Source organism: Rhincodon typus, chromosome 16 (genome assembly GCF_021869965.1).
Source record: "Rhincodon typus isolate 14 chromosome 16, sRhiTyp1.1, whole genome shotgun sequence".
Taxonomy (NCBI): Eukaryota; Metazoa; Chordata; class Chondrichthyes; order Orectolobiformes; family Rhincodontidae; genus Rhincodon; species Rhincodon typus.
Window position 1 is genome coordinate 6,589,288 of NC_063347.1, and position 21,798 is coordinate 6,611,085.

The 21,798-nt window shown below is 42.1% G+C and overlaps 1 protein-coding gene across 1 annotated transcript in view; it reads right to left on the reverse strand.

Annotated features, from left to right (window-relative positions):
* Positions 1-21,798, reverse strand: part of LOC109920744 — a 36,962-nt gene that overhangs the window by 11,820 nt on the left and 3,344 nt on the right. Inside the window, exons 3-8 of the mRNA XM_048606739.1 lie at positions 20,625-20,692; positions 19,483-19,761; positions 16,556-16,615; positions 14,174-14,209; positions 11,482-11,883; positions 109-405 (exon numbers count right to left, since the gene is read on the reverse strand). Of these exons, the coding sequence (XP_048462696.1) occupies positions 109-405; positions 11,482-11,883; positions 14,174-14,209; positions 16,556-16,615; positions 19,483-19,761; positions 20,625-20,670 (1,120 nt within the window). The 5' untranslated portion in view covers positions 20,671-20,692. The remainder of the gene's footprint in view (positions 1-108; positions 406-11,481; positions 11,884-14,173; positions 14,210-16,555; positions 16,616-19,482; positions 19,762-20,624; positions 20,693-21,798) is intronic.

Sequence of the window (21,798 nt, forward strand, 5' to 3'; positions counted from 1 at the left end):
TCACCACTCCCTGCGTAATATTGGCACATTTATATATCTGAAAGAAGGACATAATTAAACACACATTAGGCAGTTCTCTCTCAATTCTCATTACTGTGTTTCCCTTACCTGACAATTCTTTATCTTTGCCCTTGCTGAATTTGTGTCCATACTTGTTTTCAGGTTTATTTAAAATGTTATCGATTAACTTAATAATAAGGTTGTAATCACTTTTGCTCATTGGCTTTTCTTTTAATACCTTCCTTCGGAGTTTATGTAGTTTTCTCTGTCTCTGCTTCATGAATTCTCTCTTCAGATCACTTAAGGTTGTCTGTGGCTCATTTTTGATATCAATACATAGATAATCAACATTCTGGAACCGTTTTGGTGTTTTTATGATTGGGAGCATATCATCAACAGCAAACCCTGAAACATAAAAGAAATTTAACAGAAAAGTCAGACCAGACTCTCAGTGCAGACTCTAAAGAGATTGATGTAATCATCCCTCATCTCATGAATGAATAAAGAAATAAAATGTAATCACTTTTCAATCCCACTTCAGATCTAAAGCAGATGGATGAGCTACATTGATCAAGGATCAAGGCAGTTTATAACAAAGTTCGTAAGAACTCACTTGTTTGAGTATAGGAGTTGGGTAGTCATGTTAAGTTTGTACAGGACATTGGTGAGGTTTTTTCTGGAGTACTATATCCATTTCTGGTCGCCCAGTTACAGGAAGGATATTATTAAGATGGAGAGGGTTCAGAAGAGATTTACCAGTATGTTGCTGGGTATGGAAGGTTTGAGTTATAAAGATAGGCAGGGAAATTTTTCACTGGAGCATAGGAGGTTGAGGGGTAACCTTGCAGGAGTTTATAAAGTCATGAGAGATGTAGACAGGGTTAGTGGTAGGTGTCTTTTCCCTAGGATGGGGGATCTCAAGAATAGGGGCCACATTTTCTAAGGTGAGAGGAGAGAGATTTAAAAAAGACATGAGGGGCAAATTTTTTACACAGAGCGTGGTTCGCACGTGGAATGAACTTCCAGAGGAAGTGGTGGATGCAGGTGCAATTACAATGTTTAAAAGACAGTTAGATAAGCACATGAATAGGAAAGGTTTGGAGAGATATGGGCCAGGAATAGGTAGGTGGGACTAGTTTAGCTTGGGATTATGTTTGGCTGAAGGGTCTGTTTTTGTGCTCTACGACTCTAAGAACTAAGAAGTAGGGGCAGTAATTGCCAGTTTTGTCCTTGACCTATTTTCACCAGTTAGTAAGATCATGGCTATTCTTCCACCTTAACTATACCTCCCAACAGTATCCCTGCATCCGAATCATTATTTGGTCGCCCAATGTTTGAGTACTGCAGAAAAAAAAAGACACATTTTGTCAAAGTTTTCCATCTTGCAATCATCACGACATTTTTGCAAGAATACAAATTCAATGGGGAAAACAACATCTACTCTGCTTGAGAAGAGAGATCGTTGATTGGTTGGCAAGTGGACTAGGATTAGAGAGGCGTTTCCATGGAGAATGCACCAGTTAATTTTGATTGACAGCAAACATCCAAGCTTGGTTTAAATTTTAAACAAGGGAGGGGAGGTCTTGTCCCCACCTCTGGATGAGAGGATCTGGGTTCAGGTGCCAGCTGTACTGCAAGTGTGTCTGAACAGATTGATGAAGAATACATTTCACCAGTCAGGCTTTCTCTAATTGATCATGGCACTGCCCTGAGAAACTAACTGGCAAATGTCTGTCACCTATTTTGAGTTGAAACAGATGCAGATTTTTTCTGTCTGCTTACATAGGGGCAGCTCTGGAGGGCAACTAAGAATGGGCAATAAATGCCGGCCAGCCAGCGATGCCCACATCCCACAATGAATTAAAAAAATGAGGTAGAGAATTCAAAAGATTTGCAACATTTTGAGTGAAATGTTTCCTCATCTGAGTCCCAAATTGCCAACCCCTCATTCTAAGACAGCTTGTTCTAGACACCAGAGGGAAGGAAAACAGCTTCCAGCATCTACCCTGTCAACCCTGTTAAAAATATTTTATTTTTCAATGAGATCATCTTCTAAACGTTAAGGAATTTCGTTGCCAATGCCTAATGAGTATGTCCACCTGGGAAATTCTGTGTCACTACTCCTGGGTTCTGTGGGCCTATGTGTAGATGATGAGCCTGATCCCAGAGCCACATCTCCAACCATACATTTGGCAGGTGTTTCTGGGAGGTGGAATTGGTCTTTATCCTTGAAACATTTGGCATTCCTTCCTCTGGTTCCTTTTCTGAACTTCCTGCTGCCAACAGGTGTTTTCAAAGAATTGTGTCCCTTCATACAGGAGTTCCCTGCAAATCAGTTTCTTCTGAATGACGGTCTCCCATGCGTTGACATCCATGTTGCATTTCTACAGGAAAGCCTTCAAGGAGTGTTTGAAACACTTCCTTTGTCCTCCTCTCGTTCAAGTGCCTTCGTTGAGCTGGCGAAGAAGATTTGATTTGGCAGTCAGAACTCAGGCACCTTAAGCATGTGGCCGGCCCAGTGGTGTTGGTTTTGAACGATTGTGGCCTTGAGGCTGGCACCGTTAGCTGCTTCAAGGACACAAATGTTAGTACGCTCAGCCTCCCAGCTAATGTGGACAATCCATCTCAAACAACATCAATAGTACATCTCAAGGGTCTTGAGGTGGCATCTATATGTAGTCCAAGTTTCAGAGCAATACAGGAGAGCCAGAAGGATGACTGCCTTATACACAATGAACCTGGTATGAGCATGGTTGTCATAGTCATTGAAGATTCATAGAATCATAGAATCCCTACAGTGTGGAAACAGGCCCTTTGGCCCAACAAGTGCACACCGACCCTCGAATCATCCCACCCAGACCCATCCCCCTGTACCCCCCCCTAGTCTACACATCCCTGAACACTATGGGCAATTTAGCATGGCCAATCCACCTAAGGATTATCATCCTTAGACATCCCAAAGGCTTAGAGGTGATGCTAAATCCTCACATCAATGTCAGCCTTAGATGAGAGGTAGCTTCCCAGGTAAGGAAAATATTCCACATTTGTTTGTATTTCTCCATTGATCTTAAGGCAAGGATGGATCTGGTTGAGAAAGGACTTGAGTCTTCTTGAGGTTCAGACTGAGAGTAATTCTTTGGTATGCTTTCACAAAGGCATTAAGCCTTTGAAGATTTTCTTCCAAGACATCAGAGATGATATTGTCATCCACGTACTGATGTTCCTCAAGCAAGGTCGGTATTGTTCCCTTCTTGGATTTCAACACGTTGAGGTTGCAACATTTTCCATCCATCCTGTAGAGAATTTCTGCATCACTGGGAAGCTCATTCTTAATAAGATTCAGAACAGTGGGTTGAAGATATCAGAATATAGATCTAATTTGTTCAATCTCCACTCGAAGGACAATTTTGTCATTCTAGGAATTACTTTAATGAACTTTGTTACTCTGCTTTTGAGACAAATGTATCCTTCCTTAAGTATGGAGACCCAGACTATATGCAGAACTCCAAATTTGGTCCCACCTGGGTCCTATATAATTACAGTAAAGTTCCTATACTACTATACTCCAATTGCTTTGCAATGAAAGCTAACAGACCATTTGTTTTCCCAATTGTTTGTTGTACCTGCATGCCAACTTTCAGTAATTGTTTTCCAGGAGGCTCGGATCTCTCTAAACATTAACGCTACCCAATTTCTCACTATGTAAAAATGTTTTTTTTAATGCTATTTGCTTTTTGTTCTACCAAATGGCTAACTTCAAATTTCTCCATATTTTATTCCATCTACCATATTTTTGCCTGCTCAGTTAATTATCTAAAGATGTTTGTAACGTCTTTGTATGCTCTTCACAGCACACTTCCCCACATTGAAAATTATCATCAAACTTAAATATGTTATAGTCAATTCTTCACCTAAGTCATAGAGTCCCTACAGTGTAGAAACAGGCCATTCGGCTCAACCCCATACTGCCCCTCTGAAGAGCATCCCATCCAGACCCATTTCCCTACCCCTGCATTTCCCATGTCTGGCCCACCTAACCTAAACATCCCTGGACACTATGGCCAATTTTAGCATGGCCAATCCACGTAGACTGCACATCTTTCGACTTTGGGAGGAAACCGGAGCACCCAAAGGAAACCCACACAGACACAGGGAGAATGTGCAAACTCCACACAAACAGTGGCTCAGTGGTGGGCACTGTTGCCTCGCAGCACCAGGGACCCAGGTTCAATCCCACACTTGGGTAACTGTCATTGATCTATATTCTCTGTATGTGAGACCCAATCTCAGACACTTGTGGTACACCACCACTTACACTCACCCATCCCAAAATATGAACTGTTTATCTGAAGAAGGGTCCCGACCCGAAACGTCAGCTTTCCAGCTCCTCTGATGCTGCCTGGCCTGCTGTGTTCCTCCAGCTCCACACTGTGTTATCTCTGACTCCAGCATCGGCAGTTCTTACTGTTTTATCAGTGGTCTTTATTTTCTCACCATTAACCAGCTCTCAATTCATGATGATATCTTGGCGTAATCCTATAAATTCTAATTGCCTGCAACAATCTCTTGTGCAGTTACCTTACTGAATGTTTTTTGAGATTCCAAATGCATTACATCCCTCCTTATCCACCTGTTGGTTGTGTTCTCAAAAGAATTCTAACAAATTTGACAAATCTGCATTTCCTTCCATCAATCCTGCTAAAATGTATGATTTTCTAAGTGCTCCCTTTCTAGCATACACCTCTAGTTGTTGGTCATACACAACTTGCATATCGCTGAAAAAAGACACATTTTGTCAAAGTTTTTCATTTTGTATACATCAGGACATCTCACAAGAATACCGACAAATGCCAGATGAACTGACCTGGTACCCTATTTTTCATTTTCCCTTCATCTTGAACAGCAGGGTTACAGTCCCTGTTTCTCAAGCCACAGGAACTATTCTGGATTCTAAGAAATTCTAGAAGATCAGAAACCAATGCTGCAGATCAAGCGAAGTTAAGAACTAATGAATCAGAACAACAGTCCACAATGCTGCCACATCTAGTCATGATTGATGGTGGATAAATAAACAAATAGGACCTTCATGAAGCTTACCTTCTTCGATGTTATCAGAAGTCACATAACATCAGGTTATGGTCCAATAGGTTTATTTGAAATCACAAGTTTTCGGAGCGCTGCTCCTTCGCCAGGCAAAGTACTCCACATCATTCTTCAATGATGGCAGAGCTCAGCACAGTTCAAAAGGCAAAGGTGAAATGTTTCCAACAGCCTTCAGATAACATTGCTGGTGGATGATTCACCTCAATCCCCTGTGCAGGCTTTCAAACATGGTCAATGCCATTTCTTACCCAATTCATTTCACTGCATGTGATATCAAGAAATGGCTAAGGGCACAGGATGTAGCATAGGCTTATGGGCGTTGTCAACATTTCAGCAACGGTACTGAAGACTTGTGTTCCAGAATTAGCTATTTCTCCAGACAAACTGTTCAAGAACAGCTACAACGCTGGCCTCTTCCCAGCAATGTGAACGATCGCCCAATTATGTCCTGTTCACTAAAGTGGGACAAATCCAACCCAATCCATCACCATTCCATCGGTCCATCATCGATAATCCAAAAAGTGATATAAAGTGTTGTTCACATGCTATCAAAGTGAAAATATTTCGCGACTAAGGATACAGTACGTGAATTTCAAATGGATACTGACTTACGTCAGCATGTTCTCATTTATTTATTCCAGCTCTCCAATAACATTTCCCTGAAGACTCCACTTGTTTTCACTCTCTCAGTGACACAGGAGGTTTTACTAAGTTTACTGATGACAGAAAAGAAAGAAAAGAGACTCCTATGGTGACTGCACTTTCAAGCCAAATCAGCCAAGGTTCAAGTCCTCGTTGCTTCAGAGTTTTGTCTGAGCAGGTTGTTTTATCAAAAAATATCTAGAAAAGAGAGGATGGTGAACAGACAGTAAAAGGCCTGTGCAAATTAGAGAAAAGCTAAAAATTAAGCTGCCTCTTTTCTCCCATCGAACAAGAGTACTTGGGTAGAGACATACGCTTGGCCTTGATATTATATTGTGGGATAACAAAGCATTAAGTACTTAATATCTTTGTTCACAAATTGCCTCCCTGCCAGTTTCACTGGGCCAAAACCCTGGAATGCCCTTCCCAACCATGTGTGGCATATTCCCACCAGCTGGACTTCAGTCAGCATCAGGAAAAGCCTAGGCGATGGTCTAGTGGGGTATTATTGCTGGGCTATTAATCCAGAGAGCCAGATAATGTTCAGTGGACCTGGGTTCAAAATCCTGCCATGGCAGAAGATGGAATAACAATAAAATCTTCAATAAAAATCTGGAATTAACAGTCTAATGATGACTGTGAATCCAATTCCACAAAACCTCATCCAGTTCACTAATGCACTTTAAGGAAAGAAAGTGCTATCCTTACCCTTCCTGGTCTACACGTGACTCCAAAACCACAGCGATGTAATTGACTCTCAACCTCAATTAGGGAAGGTCAATAAAGACCAACCTAGCCAGAAAGGCCCTCATCCCATGAATGAATACAAAGAGAAAAGTTAGCTCTCCATCTGATGGCAATGTCTTTTTTTCCTGCACCTCCCTATAATCCCAGCAGAGCGTACTGCCACGTTCTATTTGGCTGGCAGCTTCCAGCAGAGCAGGGCATTCCTATCCCGGGATGTGATCTGTGCAGTAAGACCACCAGGTGTCCAGTTAAGGCACAAAATCTAAAGGGTAATGGGGTCCCTCCAGTTTTCACTCTCTGCTCTGCAGAGCAACAAGTGGAACATTCTACCATTTATTTCATATTTCTACCAAGCCTTCTTCAATTAATGCAACCACTCCTTTCCTTAAGTAGTTCCATACTTGGGGATGGCACAGTGGCTCAGTGGTTAGCGCTGCTGTGTCACAGTACCAGGGACCTGGGTTTGATTCCACCCTCTGGCAACTGGCAACCCAGTGGGTTTGCACATCCTCCTGCATGAATTTCCTCCCGGTGCCCCAGTTTCCTTCCAAAGACCAAAGATGTTCAGGGTAGGGTGAATTGGCCGTGCTAAATTGCCCGTAATGCCCAGGGATATGCAGGCTAGGTGGACTAGCCATGGGAAATGCAGGATTACAGGGATGAGGTGGGCCTGGGTGGGATGCTGTTTGGGGGGTCAGTGTGGACCCGATGGGCTGAATGGCCTGCTTCCAGGTTGTACGAATTCCATACACTTGGTTTAACAATTCTTTTGCTTCTGGCACACTTATAATAACCTTTCTAATTCGGTTAACATTTTCTGACAGGCAATTTTCACATTTTTATTTTGCCCAGTTACTCTACTTGCTATGCTGTCAAAATGACTCATAATTATCTTCAGTATTATTAAACCAATTTTTATCATTCATCTCCCTTCCAAGATTTAATTAAGTTTTGTTGCCTTGATCTAACTCTCTCATCCAGCAAGCTACTGGCAATGTTAAAGGTGCTACATAAGTTATAGTGGGGCACAAACAGGTGAATGAGGAGACGTCAAATATTTATTCTGGAATAAGAGAATAGCAAGATGTTCTTACTTAAAGTTAAGATAGTATTAATGGAAAACACTACTTTAAGTGAGACAACTTTAAGTGAATTACAGTTTCCCTTAAGAATCAAAGTTAAATCTAGAGTTAGGTTCCTTCAGACAATTTCTTACCCAAAGAAACCAAAGTACAAGTTGAAATACTGTACCATTCGTGTGTAGCATTGTGCGTTCTTAATTAAAATAATTTGTAAAATAGAATAAAACACTGAATGTAAACAGAAATACTCTAGAAATTCAGATCTAAATAAAACTCACCAGTCTCTATTAAACATAAGCTTTAACAGCTCTGTCTCACTCTCTTTGTCTCTTTAACTCTGCATTTTCCTCTCTCTCTCTCTCTGTCTCTCTCTCTCTCTCTCTCTCCCTGTCTCCCTCACTTTGCCTTTTCCACTCTGTCTCACTGCCTTTTCAGTCTGTCTCGAATGTGAAACTCAGAGAATTATGCAATCGTGGAGACATACAGCACGCAAACAGACCCTTCGGTCCAACTTGTCCCTACCAACCAGATATCCTAAATAAATCTAGCCCCATTTTCCAGCATTTGGCATATATTCCTCTAAACCCTTCCTATTCATGTACCCATCCAGATGCCTTTTAAATATTGTAGTTGTACCAGTCTCCACCACTTCCTCTGGCAGCTCATTTCATACATGCACCACCCTCTGTGTGAAAAATGTATCCCTCAGGTCCCTTTTAAATCTTTCCCCTCTCACCTTAAACCTATGCCCTGTAGTTTCGGACTCCCCTACCCTGGGGAAAAGACATTGGCTATTCACCGTATCCATGCCCCTCATGCTTTTATAAACCTCTGTAAGGTCACCCCTCAGTTTCTGATGCTCCAGGGAAAATAGCCCCAGCCTATTCAGCCCCTCCTTACAGCTCAAACTCTCCAACCCTGGCAACATCCTTGTAAATCTTTTCTGAACCCTTTCAAGTTTAACGACATATTTCCTACAGCAGGGAGACCAGAATTTAATGCAGTATTCCAAAAGTGACCTAAACAATGTCCTGTGCAGCTGCAATATGACCCTCCCAATTCCATTAACTTAAACAAGGTAAGAATGGCAAACTGAGTGATCTATTGTGGCTATAGCACATGGGAACTGGTCTGACCCACAGCAACAACTTCCGCATCATGAGGAAATGTGGTTCTGAGGGAGTGAGCTGGGATCCAGGTTTCCAGCCCCACAATGTGCTGGGGGCATAGGGTTGAGTTGGGGGGAGGAGTGGGTAGGGGCAGATACCTTGATTCCTTGTTCTAGATGGCAGTCACATCCCTTTTGGTTCTGTAAGGCTCTTCAGATTTGGTCTAACGTGGGGGACAACCATTATATTTGAGGCAGGTTCAAGGATCCTGAAGGTAATGACAGAGGACCCCAAGTTACTTTCCTAACCAGGTCTCGACATGAAAATCACGTGAATCCAAAAAAGAAGACAGATTTCTAGGGAACTGGTCATAACAATTAACTAATGTTAAAATAGAACAAAGTTAACTCAGGTATTCTGGTTAAAGGTGCAGAGTTCCAATATAAAAGGTCATCCTTTTAAGACATGCATGAGGAGGAATTTCGTCTCTCATACGATGGTGAATCTCTGGAATTCTCTACTTCAGAATGTTGTCGAGGCTCACTCACTGGGAATGTTTTAGACAGAGTTCAATAGATTTCTAGATGCATGAAATCTCAAGGAGCATGGGGATAGTGTGGGAAAATGGCATTGAGGTAGGAGATCCGCTGTAATCTAGCTGAATAGCAGGTTCACAGATTTGAATGGCCTTGTCCTGCCCCTATGCCCTTGATCTTTGGGGCCTTGTTGGCTCAGTTGGCAAGGCAGCAGGTTTGTGATGCAGAATGATGCTGCCAACAGTGTGGGTACAATTCCTACACAAGCTGAGGTCCCACCTTGCCCCTTGCCTGAGCTATGGTGACCCTCAGTTTAAATTCACCACCAGTTGTCTCTGTTTCACTAACGGAAGAGCAGCCCTAAGGTCCTCTGGGACTATGGTGACATTTGATGGCGGAGATCAAAAGGGCTATTCATTTAAAGCCAGACTGGTCCTTCCTCATGTTCTTTGTATCTCATCCACTTTGCCAGACTATGTTAAGAAAGCACTGACATTGCTTGCAGATATAACCACGTACCAACAGGTGGCAATAGATCCAACGCTGCAGCTAGGTAATAGGATCACCCAGACATTGAATCGTTTAATGATTGCAGGGCAGATAACCAAGATAGACCTACATGAGTATGAAACCAGAAGGCACAAACACCTTCCATTTCTATGGGTTGGCTAAAGTACATAAATCAGACTTCCCTCTCAGACCCATTGTTTCCCTACCAGGCACACCTTCACACAAACTGGCCAAGGACCTATAACAGAGATTGAAACACCTAGTAGAAGGATCACCTCATTCTATCCACTCAACCCAAGATATCCTCAATACCCTCAAGGACATAAAAATCAGCGACGACGAGATTATGGTATCCTTTGATGTCACAGCTTTATTCACATCAATCGGCATCCCACTAGCTAAAGAAACAGTGGCCGCATTACTCAAGGAATCAGTTACACAAACCAGCAGCTCCATCAGCAAGGACAACATACTTAAACTACTAGACCTCTGCCTCACCACACACTTTGTCTTTAATGGTCAGATATACAAACAGATCAATGGTACACCAATGGGATCATCCATCTCAGGACTCATCGCAGAAGCAGTCATGCAAAGACTAGAACAAACCACCCTCCCCCACATTCAACCTAAACTGTGGATCTGGTACAAACACATTTGTCATTATTAAATGCAACAAATTGGAAGAGACCCACCACCTCATCAACAGTGTATTCACAGGGATTAAATTCACAAGGGAAGAAGAAACCAACAATCAACTTCCGTTTCTGGATGTTAAGGTAGAACGACTGACAAACAGGGAGTTCCAAACCTCAGTATACAGAAAAGCAACCCAGACGGATCAAATCCTCAACTTCCACAGCAACCAACCCAACGTCCACAAACAAAGCTGCATTAGGACACTATTTAAACGGGCCAAGACACACTGCAACACTCCAGAATTACGCCAGGAAGAGGAAGAACACTTATACAAGATCTCGCTTTAAACGGATATCCCCATAACTTCATCCACTGATGCCTACAAAACAGACAACAACAGGAGGACACAATACAACCTAACACACTGGCCACACTGTCCTACATGAACGTATCGGAACTGACAACCAGACTCCTAAGACCACTAGGAATCATGGTGGCCCACAAGCCCACAGCCACTCTACGACAAACACTCACAAGGATTAAAGACCCCATTCCCACAACATGCAGAACCAACGTGGTTTACAAAATACTGTGCAACGACTGCCACAAACATTACATTGGACAGACATGAAGGAAACTAACCATCAGAATACATGAACATCAATTAGCAGCAAAACGGCACGATGAACTCTCCTTAATACCTGTACATTCAGACAATGAAGGCTATCAGTTTAACTGGGACAAGGTAACCAAACTAGCCCAAGCCAAACATAGACACGCACAGGAATTCCTAGAGGCATGGTTCTCCACCCATACTTCAATCAACAAACATATAGAATTGAACCCTATATATAAACACATACAGATCAAAACCGGAAATGACACTACTCACCATAACGGACTGGACAGTATAAATTCCAACCTGAGTAGAATAACATCGTTCCATCGGAGGCTCCACTTATGATGTCCCCCAGCATGGTGACAAAACGTCTGAACAATAACAAACCAGCTTAGCGAGCAAGTCAACAACCTCATGCACAACCCGAGCTACAGATCTTTGCCAAAACTTTAAATCACTTTACCTCTGTTATTCCACCCTTCCCAAAGACCTACCTCTGCAAAAATATTCCACTGCTTTTCTGTAAGATCCGCCTTCGAAATAGTTGGTGAAAGAAAGCATCTCGGTCGTTATTTTCACATCTGAAAGTGCTTCTTCCACAGCATCTTGTAGCTTCTGGTGTAAAGGTGGAAGCTGCTTTGTCCTTTCAGAGCCTCCCATTACATGTAACAGGCTGAGATCCAGGAGAGAAGCATAAGATAAAATCTGCAGACGGATCTCCACACACCCTGGTACAATGTTCAGAATTTTATTCTCCACAGAATTAACAATTTTTCGAAATTTTAAGAGGAGGTCAAAGTTAGTTTCAAATTGTTCTTTAAATAGATTTTCCAGGGCATCAGTTCCTTCTTTCTGGGCATTGTTAGCTTTAACTATAACTGCTTTAACCGAACAATCTGTGGACGAAAGCAGACAAAAAAGGCATTAGACAGCATGAATTACCACACAATTATTTACTGCGTTCTTAACCTTAGCTGCCAGAGTATAGAGATAGCAGGAACTGCAAATGCTGGAGAATCTGAGATAACAAGGTGTAGAGCTGGATGAACACAGCAGGCCAAGCAGCATCAGAGGAGCAGGAAAGCTGACGTTTCAGGCCTAGACCCTTCTTCAGAATTTCTTTTCGAGACCTCCACTAGGCTTCAGACTGAATTGCTGCACTCTTTAAGGGGCAGACCATGGCCGGGATCTGGATATTTGAGGGTATTAGAGTATTAGTATCCGCGGATGTACAGGTTGGGTGGATTAGCCATGGGAAATGCAGGTCTACTGGGATAAGGTGGGGGGAATGTTCTTTAGAGGGCTGGTGTTGACCCAGTGGGCCAAATGGCCTGCTTCCACACTGTAGGGATTCTGTGATTCTATGATTCTATGCTTTGACATTTTGGAAGGGGTCAAGAGGAAAAGGAAAAGGAGCTGAGGTAACACTGTTGATAAAGGGCAAGAGCTGGACAATCATGAGAAATTATCTTAGCTCAGAGGATCACATGTAAGGTTGAAACTTACCAGAAATCAGCCAGTGTCACTCTTGGTGAGTTTCATGGAGGATTTCTCGTCTGCAAGGCCTAAGGTTTTCTTGCAAGCCCCATACTCATCCTAATGATGCTGCCCTTATCCTATTCTCCCACTCATCGCAAGGCGAACATTGTCAGGGGTGCGAGAGGGGGCCAACTCTGTCAGAGAACACCTTGAACACTATCAAGGGATGGGGAGGATGGTTTCATACTGTCACTGAGGGCAGGTTGAGCAATGTTAAGATTAACGGATCCATTTAAACCAATGGAGTCATCAATCAGGCTTTAAGGCGAATGTTTCCTGTCCATGACAGGGAAAGAATACCTGGCAGAACTGGACGCATGGTCACGTCTTTGCTGTCCAACTCTGCTCATGACTTCATGGCTGCTGGAGCTGGAAGGGGAAAGGTGCTAAATCTCCAGCATAAAATGGTTCAGTGGGCAGATTAATGCACAGAATGAGATGACCATGTCTATTTGGCACCAATTGGTACCTATTTAAATGGAGAGAGAATGGTGCAGTACGGAGGGGTCTGAGCATTCTTGGACTTGAACCATGAAACATTGGCACGCAGGCACAATAAGTAATTTGTTGCAAAAGGAATGGAAACACTGTCCTATTGAGGATTGGTGAGACCTTGTCTCATGTGATAATGTGTGCCTTTAAGAGAGATTTGTTCCGTCCTCTTGAAAAACAGGTGTTGTAAAGGCATCTGCTCTATACAAAGCGGGGTAAATAGCTTTTTATTAAAAATATACAAAAGAAGCATGAGTGAGTGGAGTCAGGCTCATGCAGACCCAGGATTTTAGTTTTTGCTTTTAGTTGTTGAAGCTGGTGTTTTGGAGGAAACTGCTTGACACAGCTCACTCTCTCTGCTGCTGCAAAAGCTGGAGTTCTGTCTCTGCTGCTAGATTCATTCCATAAGTGTTTCATTCTGCTGGATTAGAGTGCGAATAACACTGTTTTGCTGATTTTGCCTTTGCCATGGGTGTGTTTATGGGATCCTGCTATATTGGAACAGTTGAGGAGTAGTACTTAAAATATATGTATTATTTTGCTAAGTATTTCAATAAAGTTAGAGTTATGTTAATTATTCTTTTTTTGTTCGTACTTTAATGGTTGTATAAGAATTAAGTGTGTTTTGCTGAAAACCTAGTAGTTTGACAAATCGAATTGCATCTGGAATGTTGCACCTTACACTTGCTTCTAAATAAGATAAGAGTCAGGGTTTAGGATATATCCTTGATATATTTTGAGTGGGTTTGGCCTGGTCCATAACACCTAAAGTATTGTACAGTATGGTGGCTTAGTGGTTAACACTGCTGCCTCACAGTACCAGAGACCTGGGTTCAATTCTCACACTTGGGTGACAGTCTATGTGGAGTTTACATGTTTGCATGTTGTCACTGTGGGTTTCCTCCCACAGTCCAGAGATACGTAGGTTAGGTGGATTGGCCATGGGAAATGCAGGGTTGTAGGAATAAGGTGGGTCTGGGTGCAATGCTTATTGGAAGGGTAGTATGGACATAATGGGCCAAATGGCCTACTTCCACAGTGTAGGGATTATTGTGTTTATAGTTTAGTCACCTTATTTAAGGAGGGGTTCCTGGAATGAGGAAGTCATCATTTGTGTTTGGTATAATTTTGTTAGATAGCCAACTTGTTACTCACTATATCCATTGGTATTTGGGCTGGAGAAAATATGTCCTGAAGAAAAAGAAAAGTTGAATGTCATCCATGAATTATGTTTCATCAAAACACTGATACTTATTAATTTACTTAACATAGTCACATACAGCACAAAATTAGTAAGTTCAGTTAAAAATAGAAATTGCTGGAGAAACTCAGTTGGTTTGGCAGCATTGGCAGAGAGAGAAACAGGGTTAATATAAGTCACTGGCTAGGCCAGTGCTTATGACATTTCCCTAATTGCCCAGAGGGCAGTTAAGGGTTAATCACATTGCTGTGGGTCTGGAGTCACGTGAAGGCCAGACCAGGTAAGGACAGCAGTTTCCTTCCCTAAAGGACATTTGTGAACTTGCTGGGTTTTTTTTTTCCCGACAATCACCAATGGTTTCATGGTCATCCTCAGACTCTTAATTCTAGATTTTTATTAAATTCAAATTCCACCATTTGCCATGGTAGGATTTGAACCCAGGTCACAGGCCATTAGCTGGGACTCTAGCTTAACAGTCCAGTGACAATACCAGTAAACTTTGATTATCTCTTAATGGGAGAAAAGGGTTATGAGTTGAAGACAGGTGATTTACACTGAGTTAAATTGCTCAGACAATCAGTTCAGACACAAGGGGCCAAGTTCTGTAACTATTCTGTGATTCATCAGATCATTTATCTGCAATAAATCACATCACCCACATGACTGCCATGTTACTATCATCCTTATTGTTTATTGTGTTGCCGAATTCTATATCTTTCCAACCATCAAATTTGTACCCCCTACAGGAGTAGGGTCAATTATACATAAAAGCAAGCAAGAATCTCTAAACCAACTAATGTAGCACACCAGGAACAAAACCAGAAGTTGCTGAAAAAGCTCATCAGGTCTGGCAGCATCTGTGAAGAAAAATCAGAGTTAACGTTTCAGGTCCGGTGACCTTTCCTCAGATGCTACCAGACCTGCTGAGCTTTCCCAGCAACCTCTGTTTTTGTTCCTGATTTACAGCATCTGCAGTTCCTTCAGCTTTTACTGTAGCACACCGCTGTGAAATTCTCTCTAATATCTTGTTTACCTCTGCCTCCTGTACCCAAGTTACCTGTGTCTTCTTAATCCCATGTAATCCCACTTCTCTCATTAAGTTACCTATTTGCCACATTATTGAACTGATGAATGCACTCCCTGACCTCAAATAATGCTGACTTGCTAATGTTGATCTCGCCTAACGCACACCTTGTGCAACGTAACCTGTATGCCTCTCTCAAGTTCTTTTTACAACTTTTGATCTATACACCCCTGCTTACTGTGATCTGTCTGTAATGCTCGTAAACAAAGCTTTTCACTGTACTTCGGTACACGTGACGATCAATCAATTAATCAATCAAGCGGAGATAACAAGGCGTGGAGCTGGATGAACACAGCAGGCCAGGCAGCATCAGAGGAGCAGGAAGGCTGACGTTTCGGGTCTGGACCCTTCTTCAGAAATGGGGGAGAGGAAAAGAGTTCTGAAATAAATAGAGAGAGAGGGGGAGGCGGATGGAAGTAGATAAAGGAGCAGATAGGTGGAGAGGAGACGGACAGGTCAAGGAGGCGGGGATGGAGCCAGTAAAGGTGAGTGTAGGTGGGGAGCTAGGATGAGGGTAGGTCAGTCAAGGGAAGACGGACAGGTCAAGGAGGTGGGGATGAGACTGGTAGGTAGGAGGTGGAGGTGGGGGTTGAAGTGGGAGAAAGGACGGACAGATTAGGGAGATGGGGATGAGCTGGGCTGGTTTTGGGATGCGGTCGCAGCTCTCCTGTTCCTCTGATGCTGCTCGGCCTGCTGTGTTCATCCAGATCTACACCTTGTTATCTCAGATTCTCCAGCATCGGCAGTTCCTACTATCTCTGAATCAATCAAGCGGGATGCTTTTTCTTGGATGGTGATAAGCTTCTCGCGTGTTGTTGGGGCTGCACTCATCCAGGCAAGTGGGGAGTATTCCATCACACTCCTGACTTATGCCTCGTAGATGATGGATAGGCTTTGGGGAATCAGGAGGTGAGTTACTCAGCACAGTACTCCTACTATACTCCACGAACAAACCCCACCATCTGATAAAGCTTAAAATAAATGACATTGATTGATGACATATATTATACATATGCCTTTGTCTAGTTTATTGTGGTCCCTACACAATTGTTCTGCTGACGCTGGGCAAGGCTCAATTATCTGTGAATTTTTCTTAACCAAGGGAGGGAGGTATGCCACTCCTATTATCTCTTTTGAAGGAGTGGTGAGGAGATTTGGTAAAAGTTTTACTGCATACCCTTTCTAAAAATTCACATAAGAATGTGGATAAGGCAAACAGGAGGCTTAGGAACACAAGTCAATGGGCTCTTACCTCGAATAGCCTCGCATTTGCACTGGCAGTCCATTTTATGACAACATTTGCATCTCAATTCTGAAGAGAAACAGATTTTTATTAGCAATAAAATATGCACGAAGCTTAAAATGTCTATGAGAAAGGCCCTTATTTATTCACATAGACTTAAGGAGTTGGGTCTACTTGCGATATGGGAAGATCAACTTTATTGTTGTCCATCCATAACAGCACTTCAGCTGAATGACTCGCTAGGCCATTTCAGAAGATCATTAAAAGTCAACCACATTGCTGTGGGTCTGGAGTCGCATTGAGGTCAGAGGTAAGGAGGGCAGACAAGGCAAAAAGGAGAACATTTAGAGGAGATACGAGAGGCAAGTATTTTGCACAGAGGATGGTAAGTGCCTGGAATGTGCCGCCAGGGGAGATGGTAGAAGCTGACACAATAGTTATGTTTAAGAGGCATCTTTACAGATATGTGAATAAATAGGGAATAGAGGATACAGACTGCATAGAGGCAAAAGGTTTTTAGTTTAGAAAGGTGTTATGTGTCAATACAGGCTTAGTGGGCCTAATCCTGTGCTGTACTGTTCTCTGTTCTCTTATTTCTTTCAACATCAGTGAAGCAGGTTGTGATTTAGGACAATAAATGACAGTTTCATGATCACTATTACTAAGTCAGCTTTCAATCCCAGAGTTTTTTAATTGATTTGAAATTCCACCACCTGTTGTGTCAGCTCCATTATAGGTACTTTCTAATAAACCTGTCCAGAGTTGCTAGGACAACTTCTGGAGCAGGTGGACTTGAACACAGGTCTCCTAGCTCAGAGATAGGGGCATAGCCACTGAACCGCAAGAATACTCAAAAAAAGTGAAAAGTGGAAACATCCTGTTTAGTCTGTCAAAGCCCAGGTGTGAACTAGGGACCTTAGAGCCTCAGTCTAACCCTTGCCCAACTGAACTACTTTAGCTGAGTGGAACAGAGCTCTTGGATATTTTCCTAATCAGTCGATTAAGTGACGTTATTACACAACTCTGAACCAAGAATTTCTAGTTAACCTGTTGAGAGACGTTATGAAAACCATCTGAAGCAGATAGAATTTGAACTCATGTCCCCTTCCCCAGAGGTATGGACACTACCACTGCAACACAACAACCCACCTTCAGATCAGGTGGATATTTCTACGTCACCGATTCCATGATGTTAATACACATCTCCAGGGTAAGTGAGACTTGAACCCAAAGAGCATCCCTGCTTTCAATCAACTCTGGAGTTGTTCTGGTTGTCCATTTAGAACACTTATAAAGCAGTGGTAAGGCCCTACCTTTGAGGTAGGAGGCCCAGGTTCAACTCTCTCCAGCTCGGGTGTCACAATAGGCATGAACTGGTTGACTAAAAATGCTTCCAGCAGCTTTCTTCCACGTGGACAGCCCTTGTGGCGCAGTGGTATTGGCCCTACCTTTGATCCAAGTAGATCTGAGTTCAAGTTCCATCTGCTCTAGTGGTATGTAATAACATCTGAACAGGTTGAATTGGAGAATGTCTACCAGTTGACCCTTAAAGGCACATTGACACATCCCAGTGATCTCACAGAATCCGACAAACCATTAAAATGAATATTTTTAAGGACACTAACATTTCATGATCAACTTAGTTTAATTATAAATCACATGACTAAAGTATATTGATTGATCAATGTTAGACTTTAAAACAATTTGTAGAGATTAATATTTTCTGTATTAGTTTTACCTTTTAAAGTGTAAAGGGTAAGTAACGGTTTCCAAGGAATTTAAAGGCAGCAAAATTAAAATAAATTGAACAATTGACTCCAAAGGAGAAAGCAGACGTTCAGTGATAGGTGAATATCTGATTTCATCGGAACTTTCTCAAATTCAGTAACATTGAGGCTTGAGCTCATGGATATCGGATGTTGAGTCCTGACTGCAAATGCCTCCCTTTTTTAAATTTAAGAGAGAGGTAAAGAAGATTTCAAGAAGAGGTAAAGATGACAATAACAAAATTTAATGATGCGCATGGACCAATGGATGATTGACAGTTTAAGGAAGCAGTCAGGAGATTGTGGAAGGTGAAATCAGTCAATGTCCATCACCCTTAAGATCCATTTCAAGATTGATCACACACTCCTGAAACCAATTAGTAGTAAGCCTCACCGAGCCTAGATCAATTAGAGTAAAATGTGTAATTCATCATGCTGTTGATTGTGGCTCAGGAAGAGTTAATAAGCAGAAACTTTGGTTTGCATTACCCTTAATGGGTTTTGCATGGAATTATCTAATTGGCTGATGGGCGTTTTACTGGTGGCTGTTAATAGTTACAAGCATACTAAAAATATCATGGCGATTTGGAGGTGGCGAAGACATTCAGTTGAGTGTAAGAGCACATATAGATTAAATAGATAAAACACATAACCACAGATGCCGAAATCCAAGGTAGACAAACAGGAGTCTGGAAGAACACAACAGGCCAGGCAGCATCTAGAGGAAAGGAGTCATCAATGTTTCGGGTATTACCCTTCTTCAGTCCTGAAACCAAAAGCCAAGGTACACCCATAAAATCACTGCCCAGCTTTAGCAAGTACACTTTATAACAAAGTGAAATTTTCCAAGCAACTGCACTAGACTGTCCCCAATTGCTTTATTGGTTAAATCTCAAATGTACAAATTATCATTGGGATTTGAGTTTAAGCCACTGCTCTGCTTGCTTTTTCCCTTGGAGTCATTTATTCAATTTTTTCTGCTTAGAGACAGTTTGTTACCCATTACACTTTAAAAGGCAAAACTAATACAGAAAATATTAACCTCTTATGCATTGTTTTAAAGTATAACATTGCTCAATCAATATACTTCAATCATATGATTATAACTAAACAAAGAACCAAAACTTACACACTGACACACCTTGGTGTTTTCCAGCAAAATAGACTTACCGTTACAGTTACTGTCTTTATTCGAAAGAAATAACCATGCATTAACATCAATATTAGCTTTATCAAGAATATGGATCAAGCTCCTGACTGTTGGACATTTTTCTCGACATTTCCAAGCTTGTAACATTTTAAACGCTTTGTCTTGATTACTGTTTCCGTCAGAAATGAAGTTGTCAACTTCATATGTCTTAAAGTCTAGGTGTTGAATTGCTAAGCTCTGCCATCTGTTTCCCAGTTTTCCAGCTAATTCCATCAACTGTTTGTCTGAGATGTGTTGACCTGAAACAGAATGAGAGAAAACATTTTTGATGCAGAACGAAACTTGTTATTATTGTAACTAAGTGGGAAAAGCTTCAATGGAAATCACCAGCACCTAAAACAAGCCATCAATTCGTTTCATGTTCCAAAAGAAAAGTATTTGTTCTTATTCATTTCAGAAGTATACAGCGCATAAGTGGCCCTTTGGCCCATTGGATCTGTGCTAACCTAACCACACTAATCCTACTTTCTAGCACTTGGCCAATAACCTTAAATGTTATGACATTTCAAGTGCTCGTCCAAACACTTCTTAAAGGTTGTGAGGTTTCCTGCCTCAACCACCCCACCAGACTTTAGCTTTTTTTAGAATCATAGAAATTATACTGTGCAAAAGGGGGCCATTTGGCCCATATTGTCCATGGCAACCCAAAGACACCAAGGTGTCCTCGCTAATCCCATCTTCCAGTACACAGCTCATAGGCCTGCAGCTTGCAGCACTTGGGGTGCAGATTCATTTACCTTATGAAAGAATTTAATGTCTCTTCCCCCATCACCAACTCAGGCAACGAATTCCAGACACCCATCATCCTCTGCGCAAAAATGTTTTTCCTCATGGCCCCTCTAATCCTTCTGCCACTTCGCTTGAATCTGTGACCCCTGGTTTTTGAACTCTTTGCCAAGGGAACCAGGGTCCTCCTGTCTGCTCCTTCTCTACTCCTCACAATGCTGTACACCTCAGTCATGTCACCCTTCAGCCTTCTCTGTTCCAAGGAAAATAACCCCAACCTCTCTAATCTCTCCTCATAGCTACAATTGTCTTTACTACTTTTAATATTCAATTGCCCAGTCATCAATTCAAACCCAAAGTTATCAGCTTAATGTACCACTTATTTCAGAATTGTCCATATCATGTTCTTCATTTGAAGGCATTTTGAGCTCAGATGCTTAGTTCCTAAAAATAAACAGAGGGAAAATATCAATAAATCATTTCAGAACAATTTGATTTTTTTAATGGTTGCAGTGTGTAATTTTTATTTTTTGTGTGCTCAAAAGATGGGTCCAACATTTATTCCCTGTCTATAATTGGCTTTAAACTGAATGGCTTGCTGGACCATTTCAGAGGGCACTTAAGGGTCAAGGGTGAAATGGTGGCTCAGTGGTTAGCACTGTTGCCTCACAGCACCAGGGACTCTGGTTTGATTCCAGCCTTGGGCGACTGTGTAGAGTTTGCACATTCTCCCCAGGTCTGCGTGGGTGTGCTCTGGTTTCCTCTCACCGTCCAAAGATGTGCGGGTGAGGTGGATTGGACAGGCTAAATTGCCCATAGTGTCCAGGGCTGTGCAGGTTAGATGGGTTAGCCATGGGAATTAGAGGGTTATAGGGTAGCCAGATGGGGGGAGCGTGGGATGCTGTTCAGAAGGTCAGTGTGGACTCAATGGGTCAAATGGCTTACTTCCACACTGTAAGGATTCTATGATTCAACCACATTACTGTGGGTCCAGAGTTGCCATATAGGCCACACCAGGTAACAACACCAGACTGACTTCCCTAAAGGACATTAGTGAACGAAATGGGTACTTATAATGGCTACTGATGTTTTATGTTCTTACGTTGTAGTAATGGTAATGTTATTGGACGAGCAGTCCACTGGCCCTGGACAATGCTCTGATGATAAGACTATGAAGTCATAGAATCATAGAGAAGTATTGCATGGAAACAGGCCCTTTAGTCCAACTCGTCCATGTTGACCAGATATCCTAAATTAATCTAGTGCCATTTGCCAGCATTTGGCCCATATCCCTGTTAACTTTTCCTATACATGTACCCATCCAGATGTCTTTTAAATGTTGTAATTGTATTCAAACATAACAATAAACTTGGAATTATGAACTTAATCTCGGCATTGACAGACCATGTCAACTATCACTAACTTCTGCAAAGCTCACCTAGTTTACTAATGTTGTTTAGGGAAGGAAATCTGCTACCCTTACACAGTGTAGTCTACATGTGACTTCTGACCCACGGCAATGTGGGTGACTCTTAACTGCCTTGTGGGTA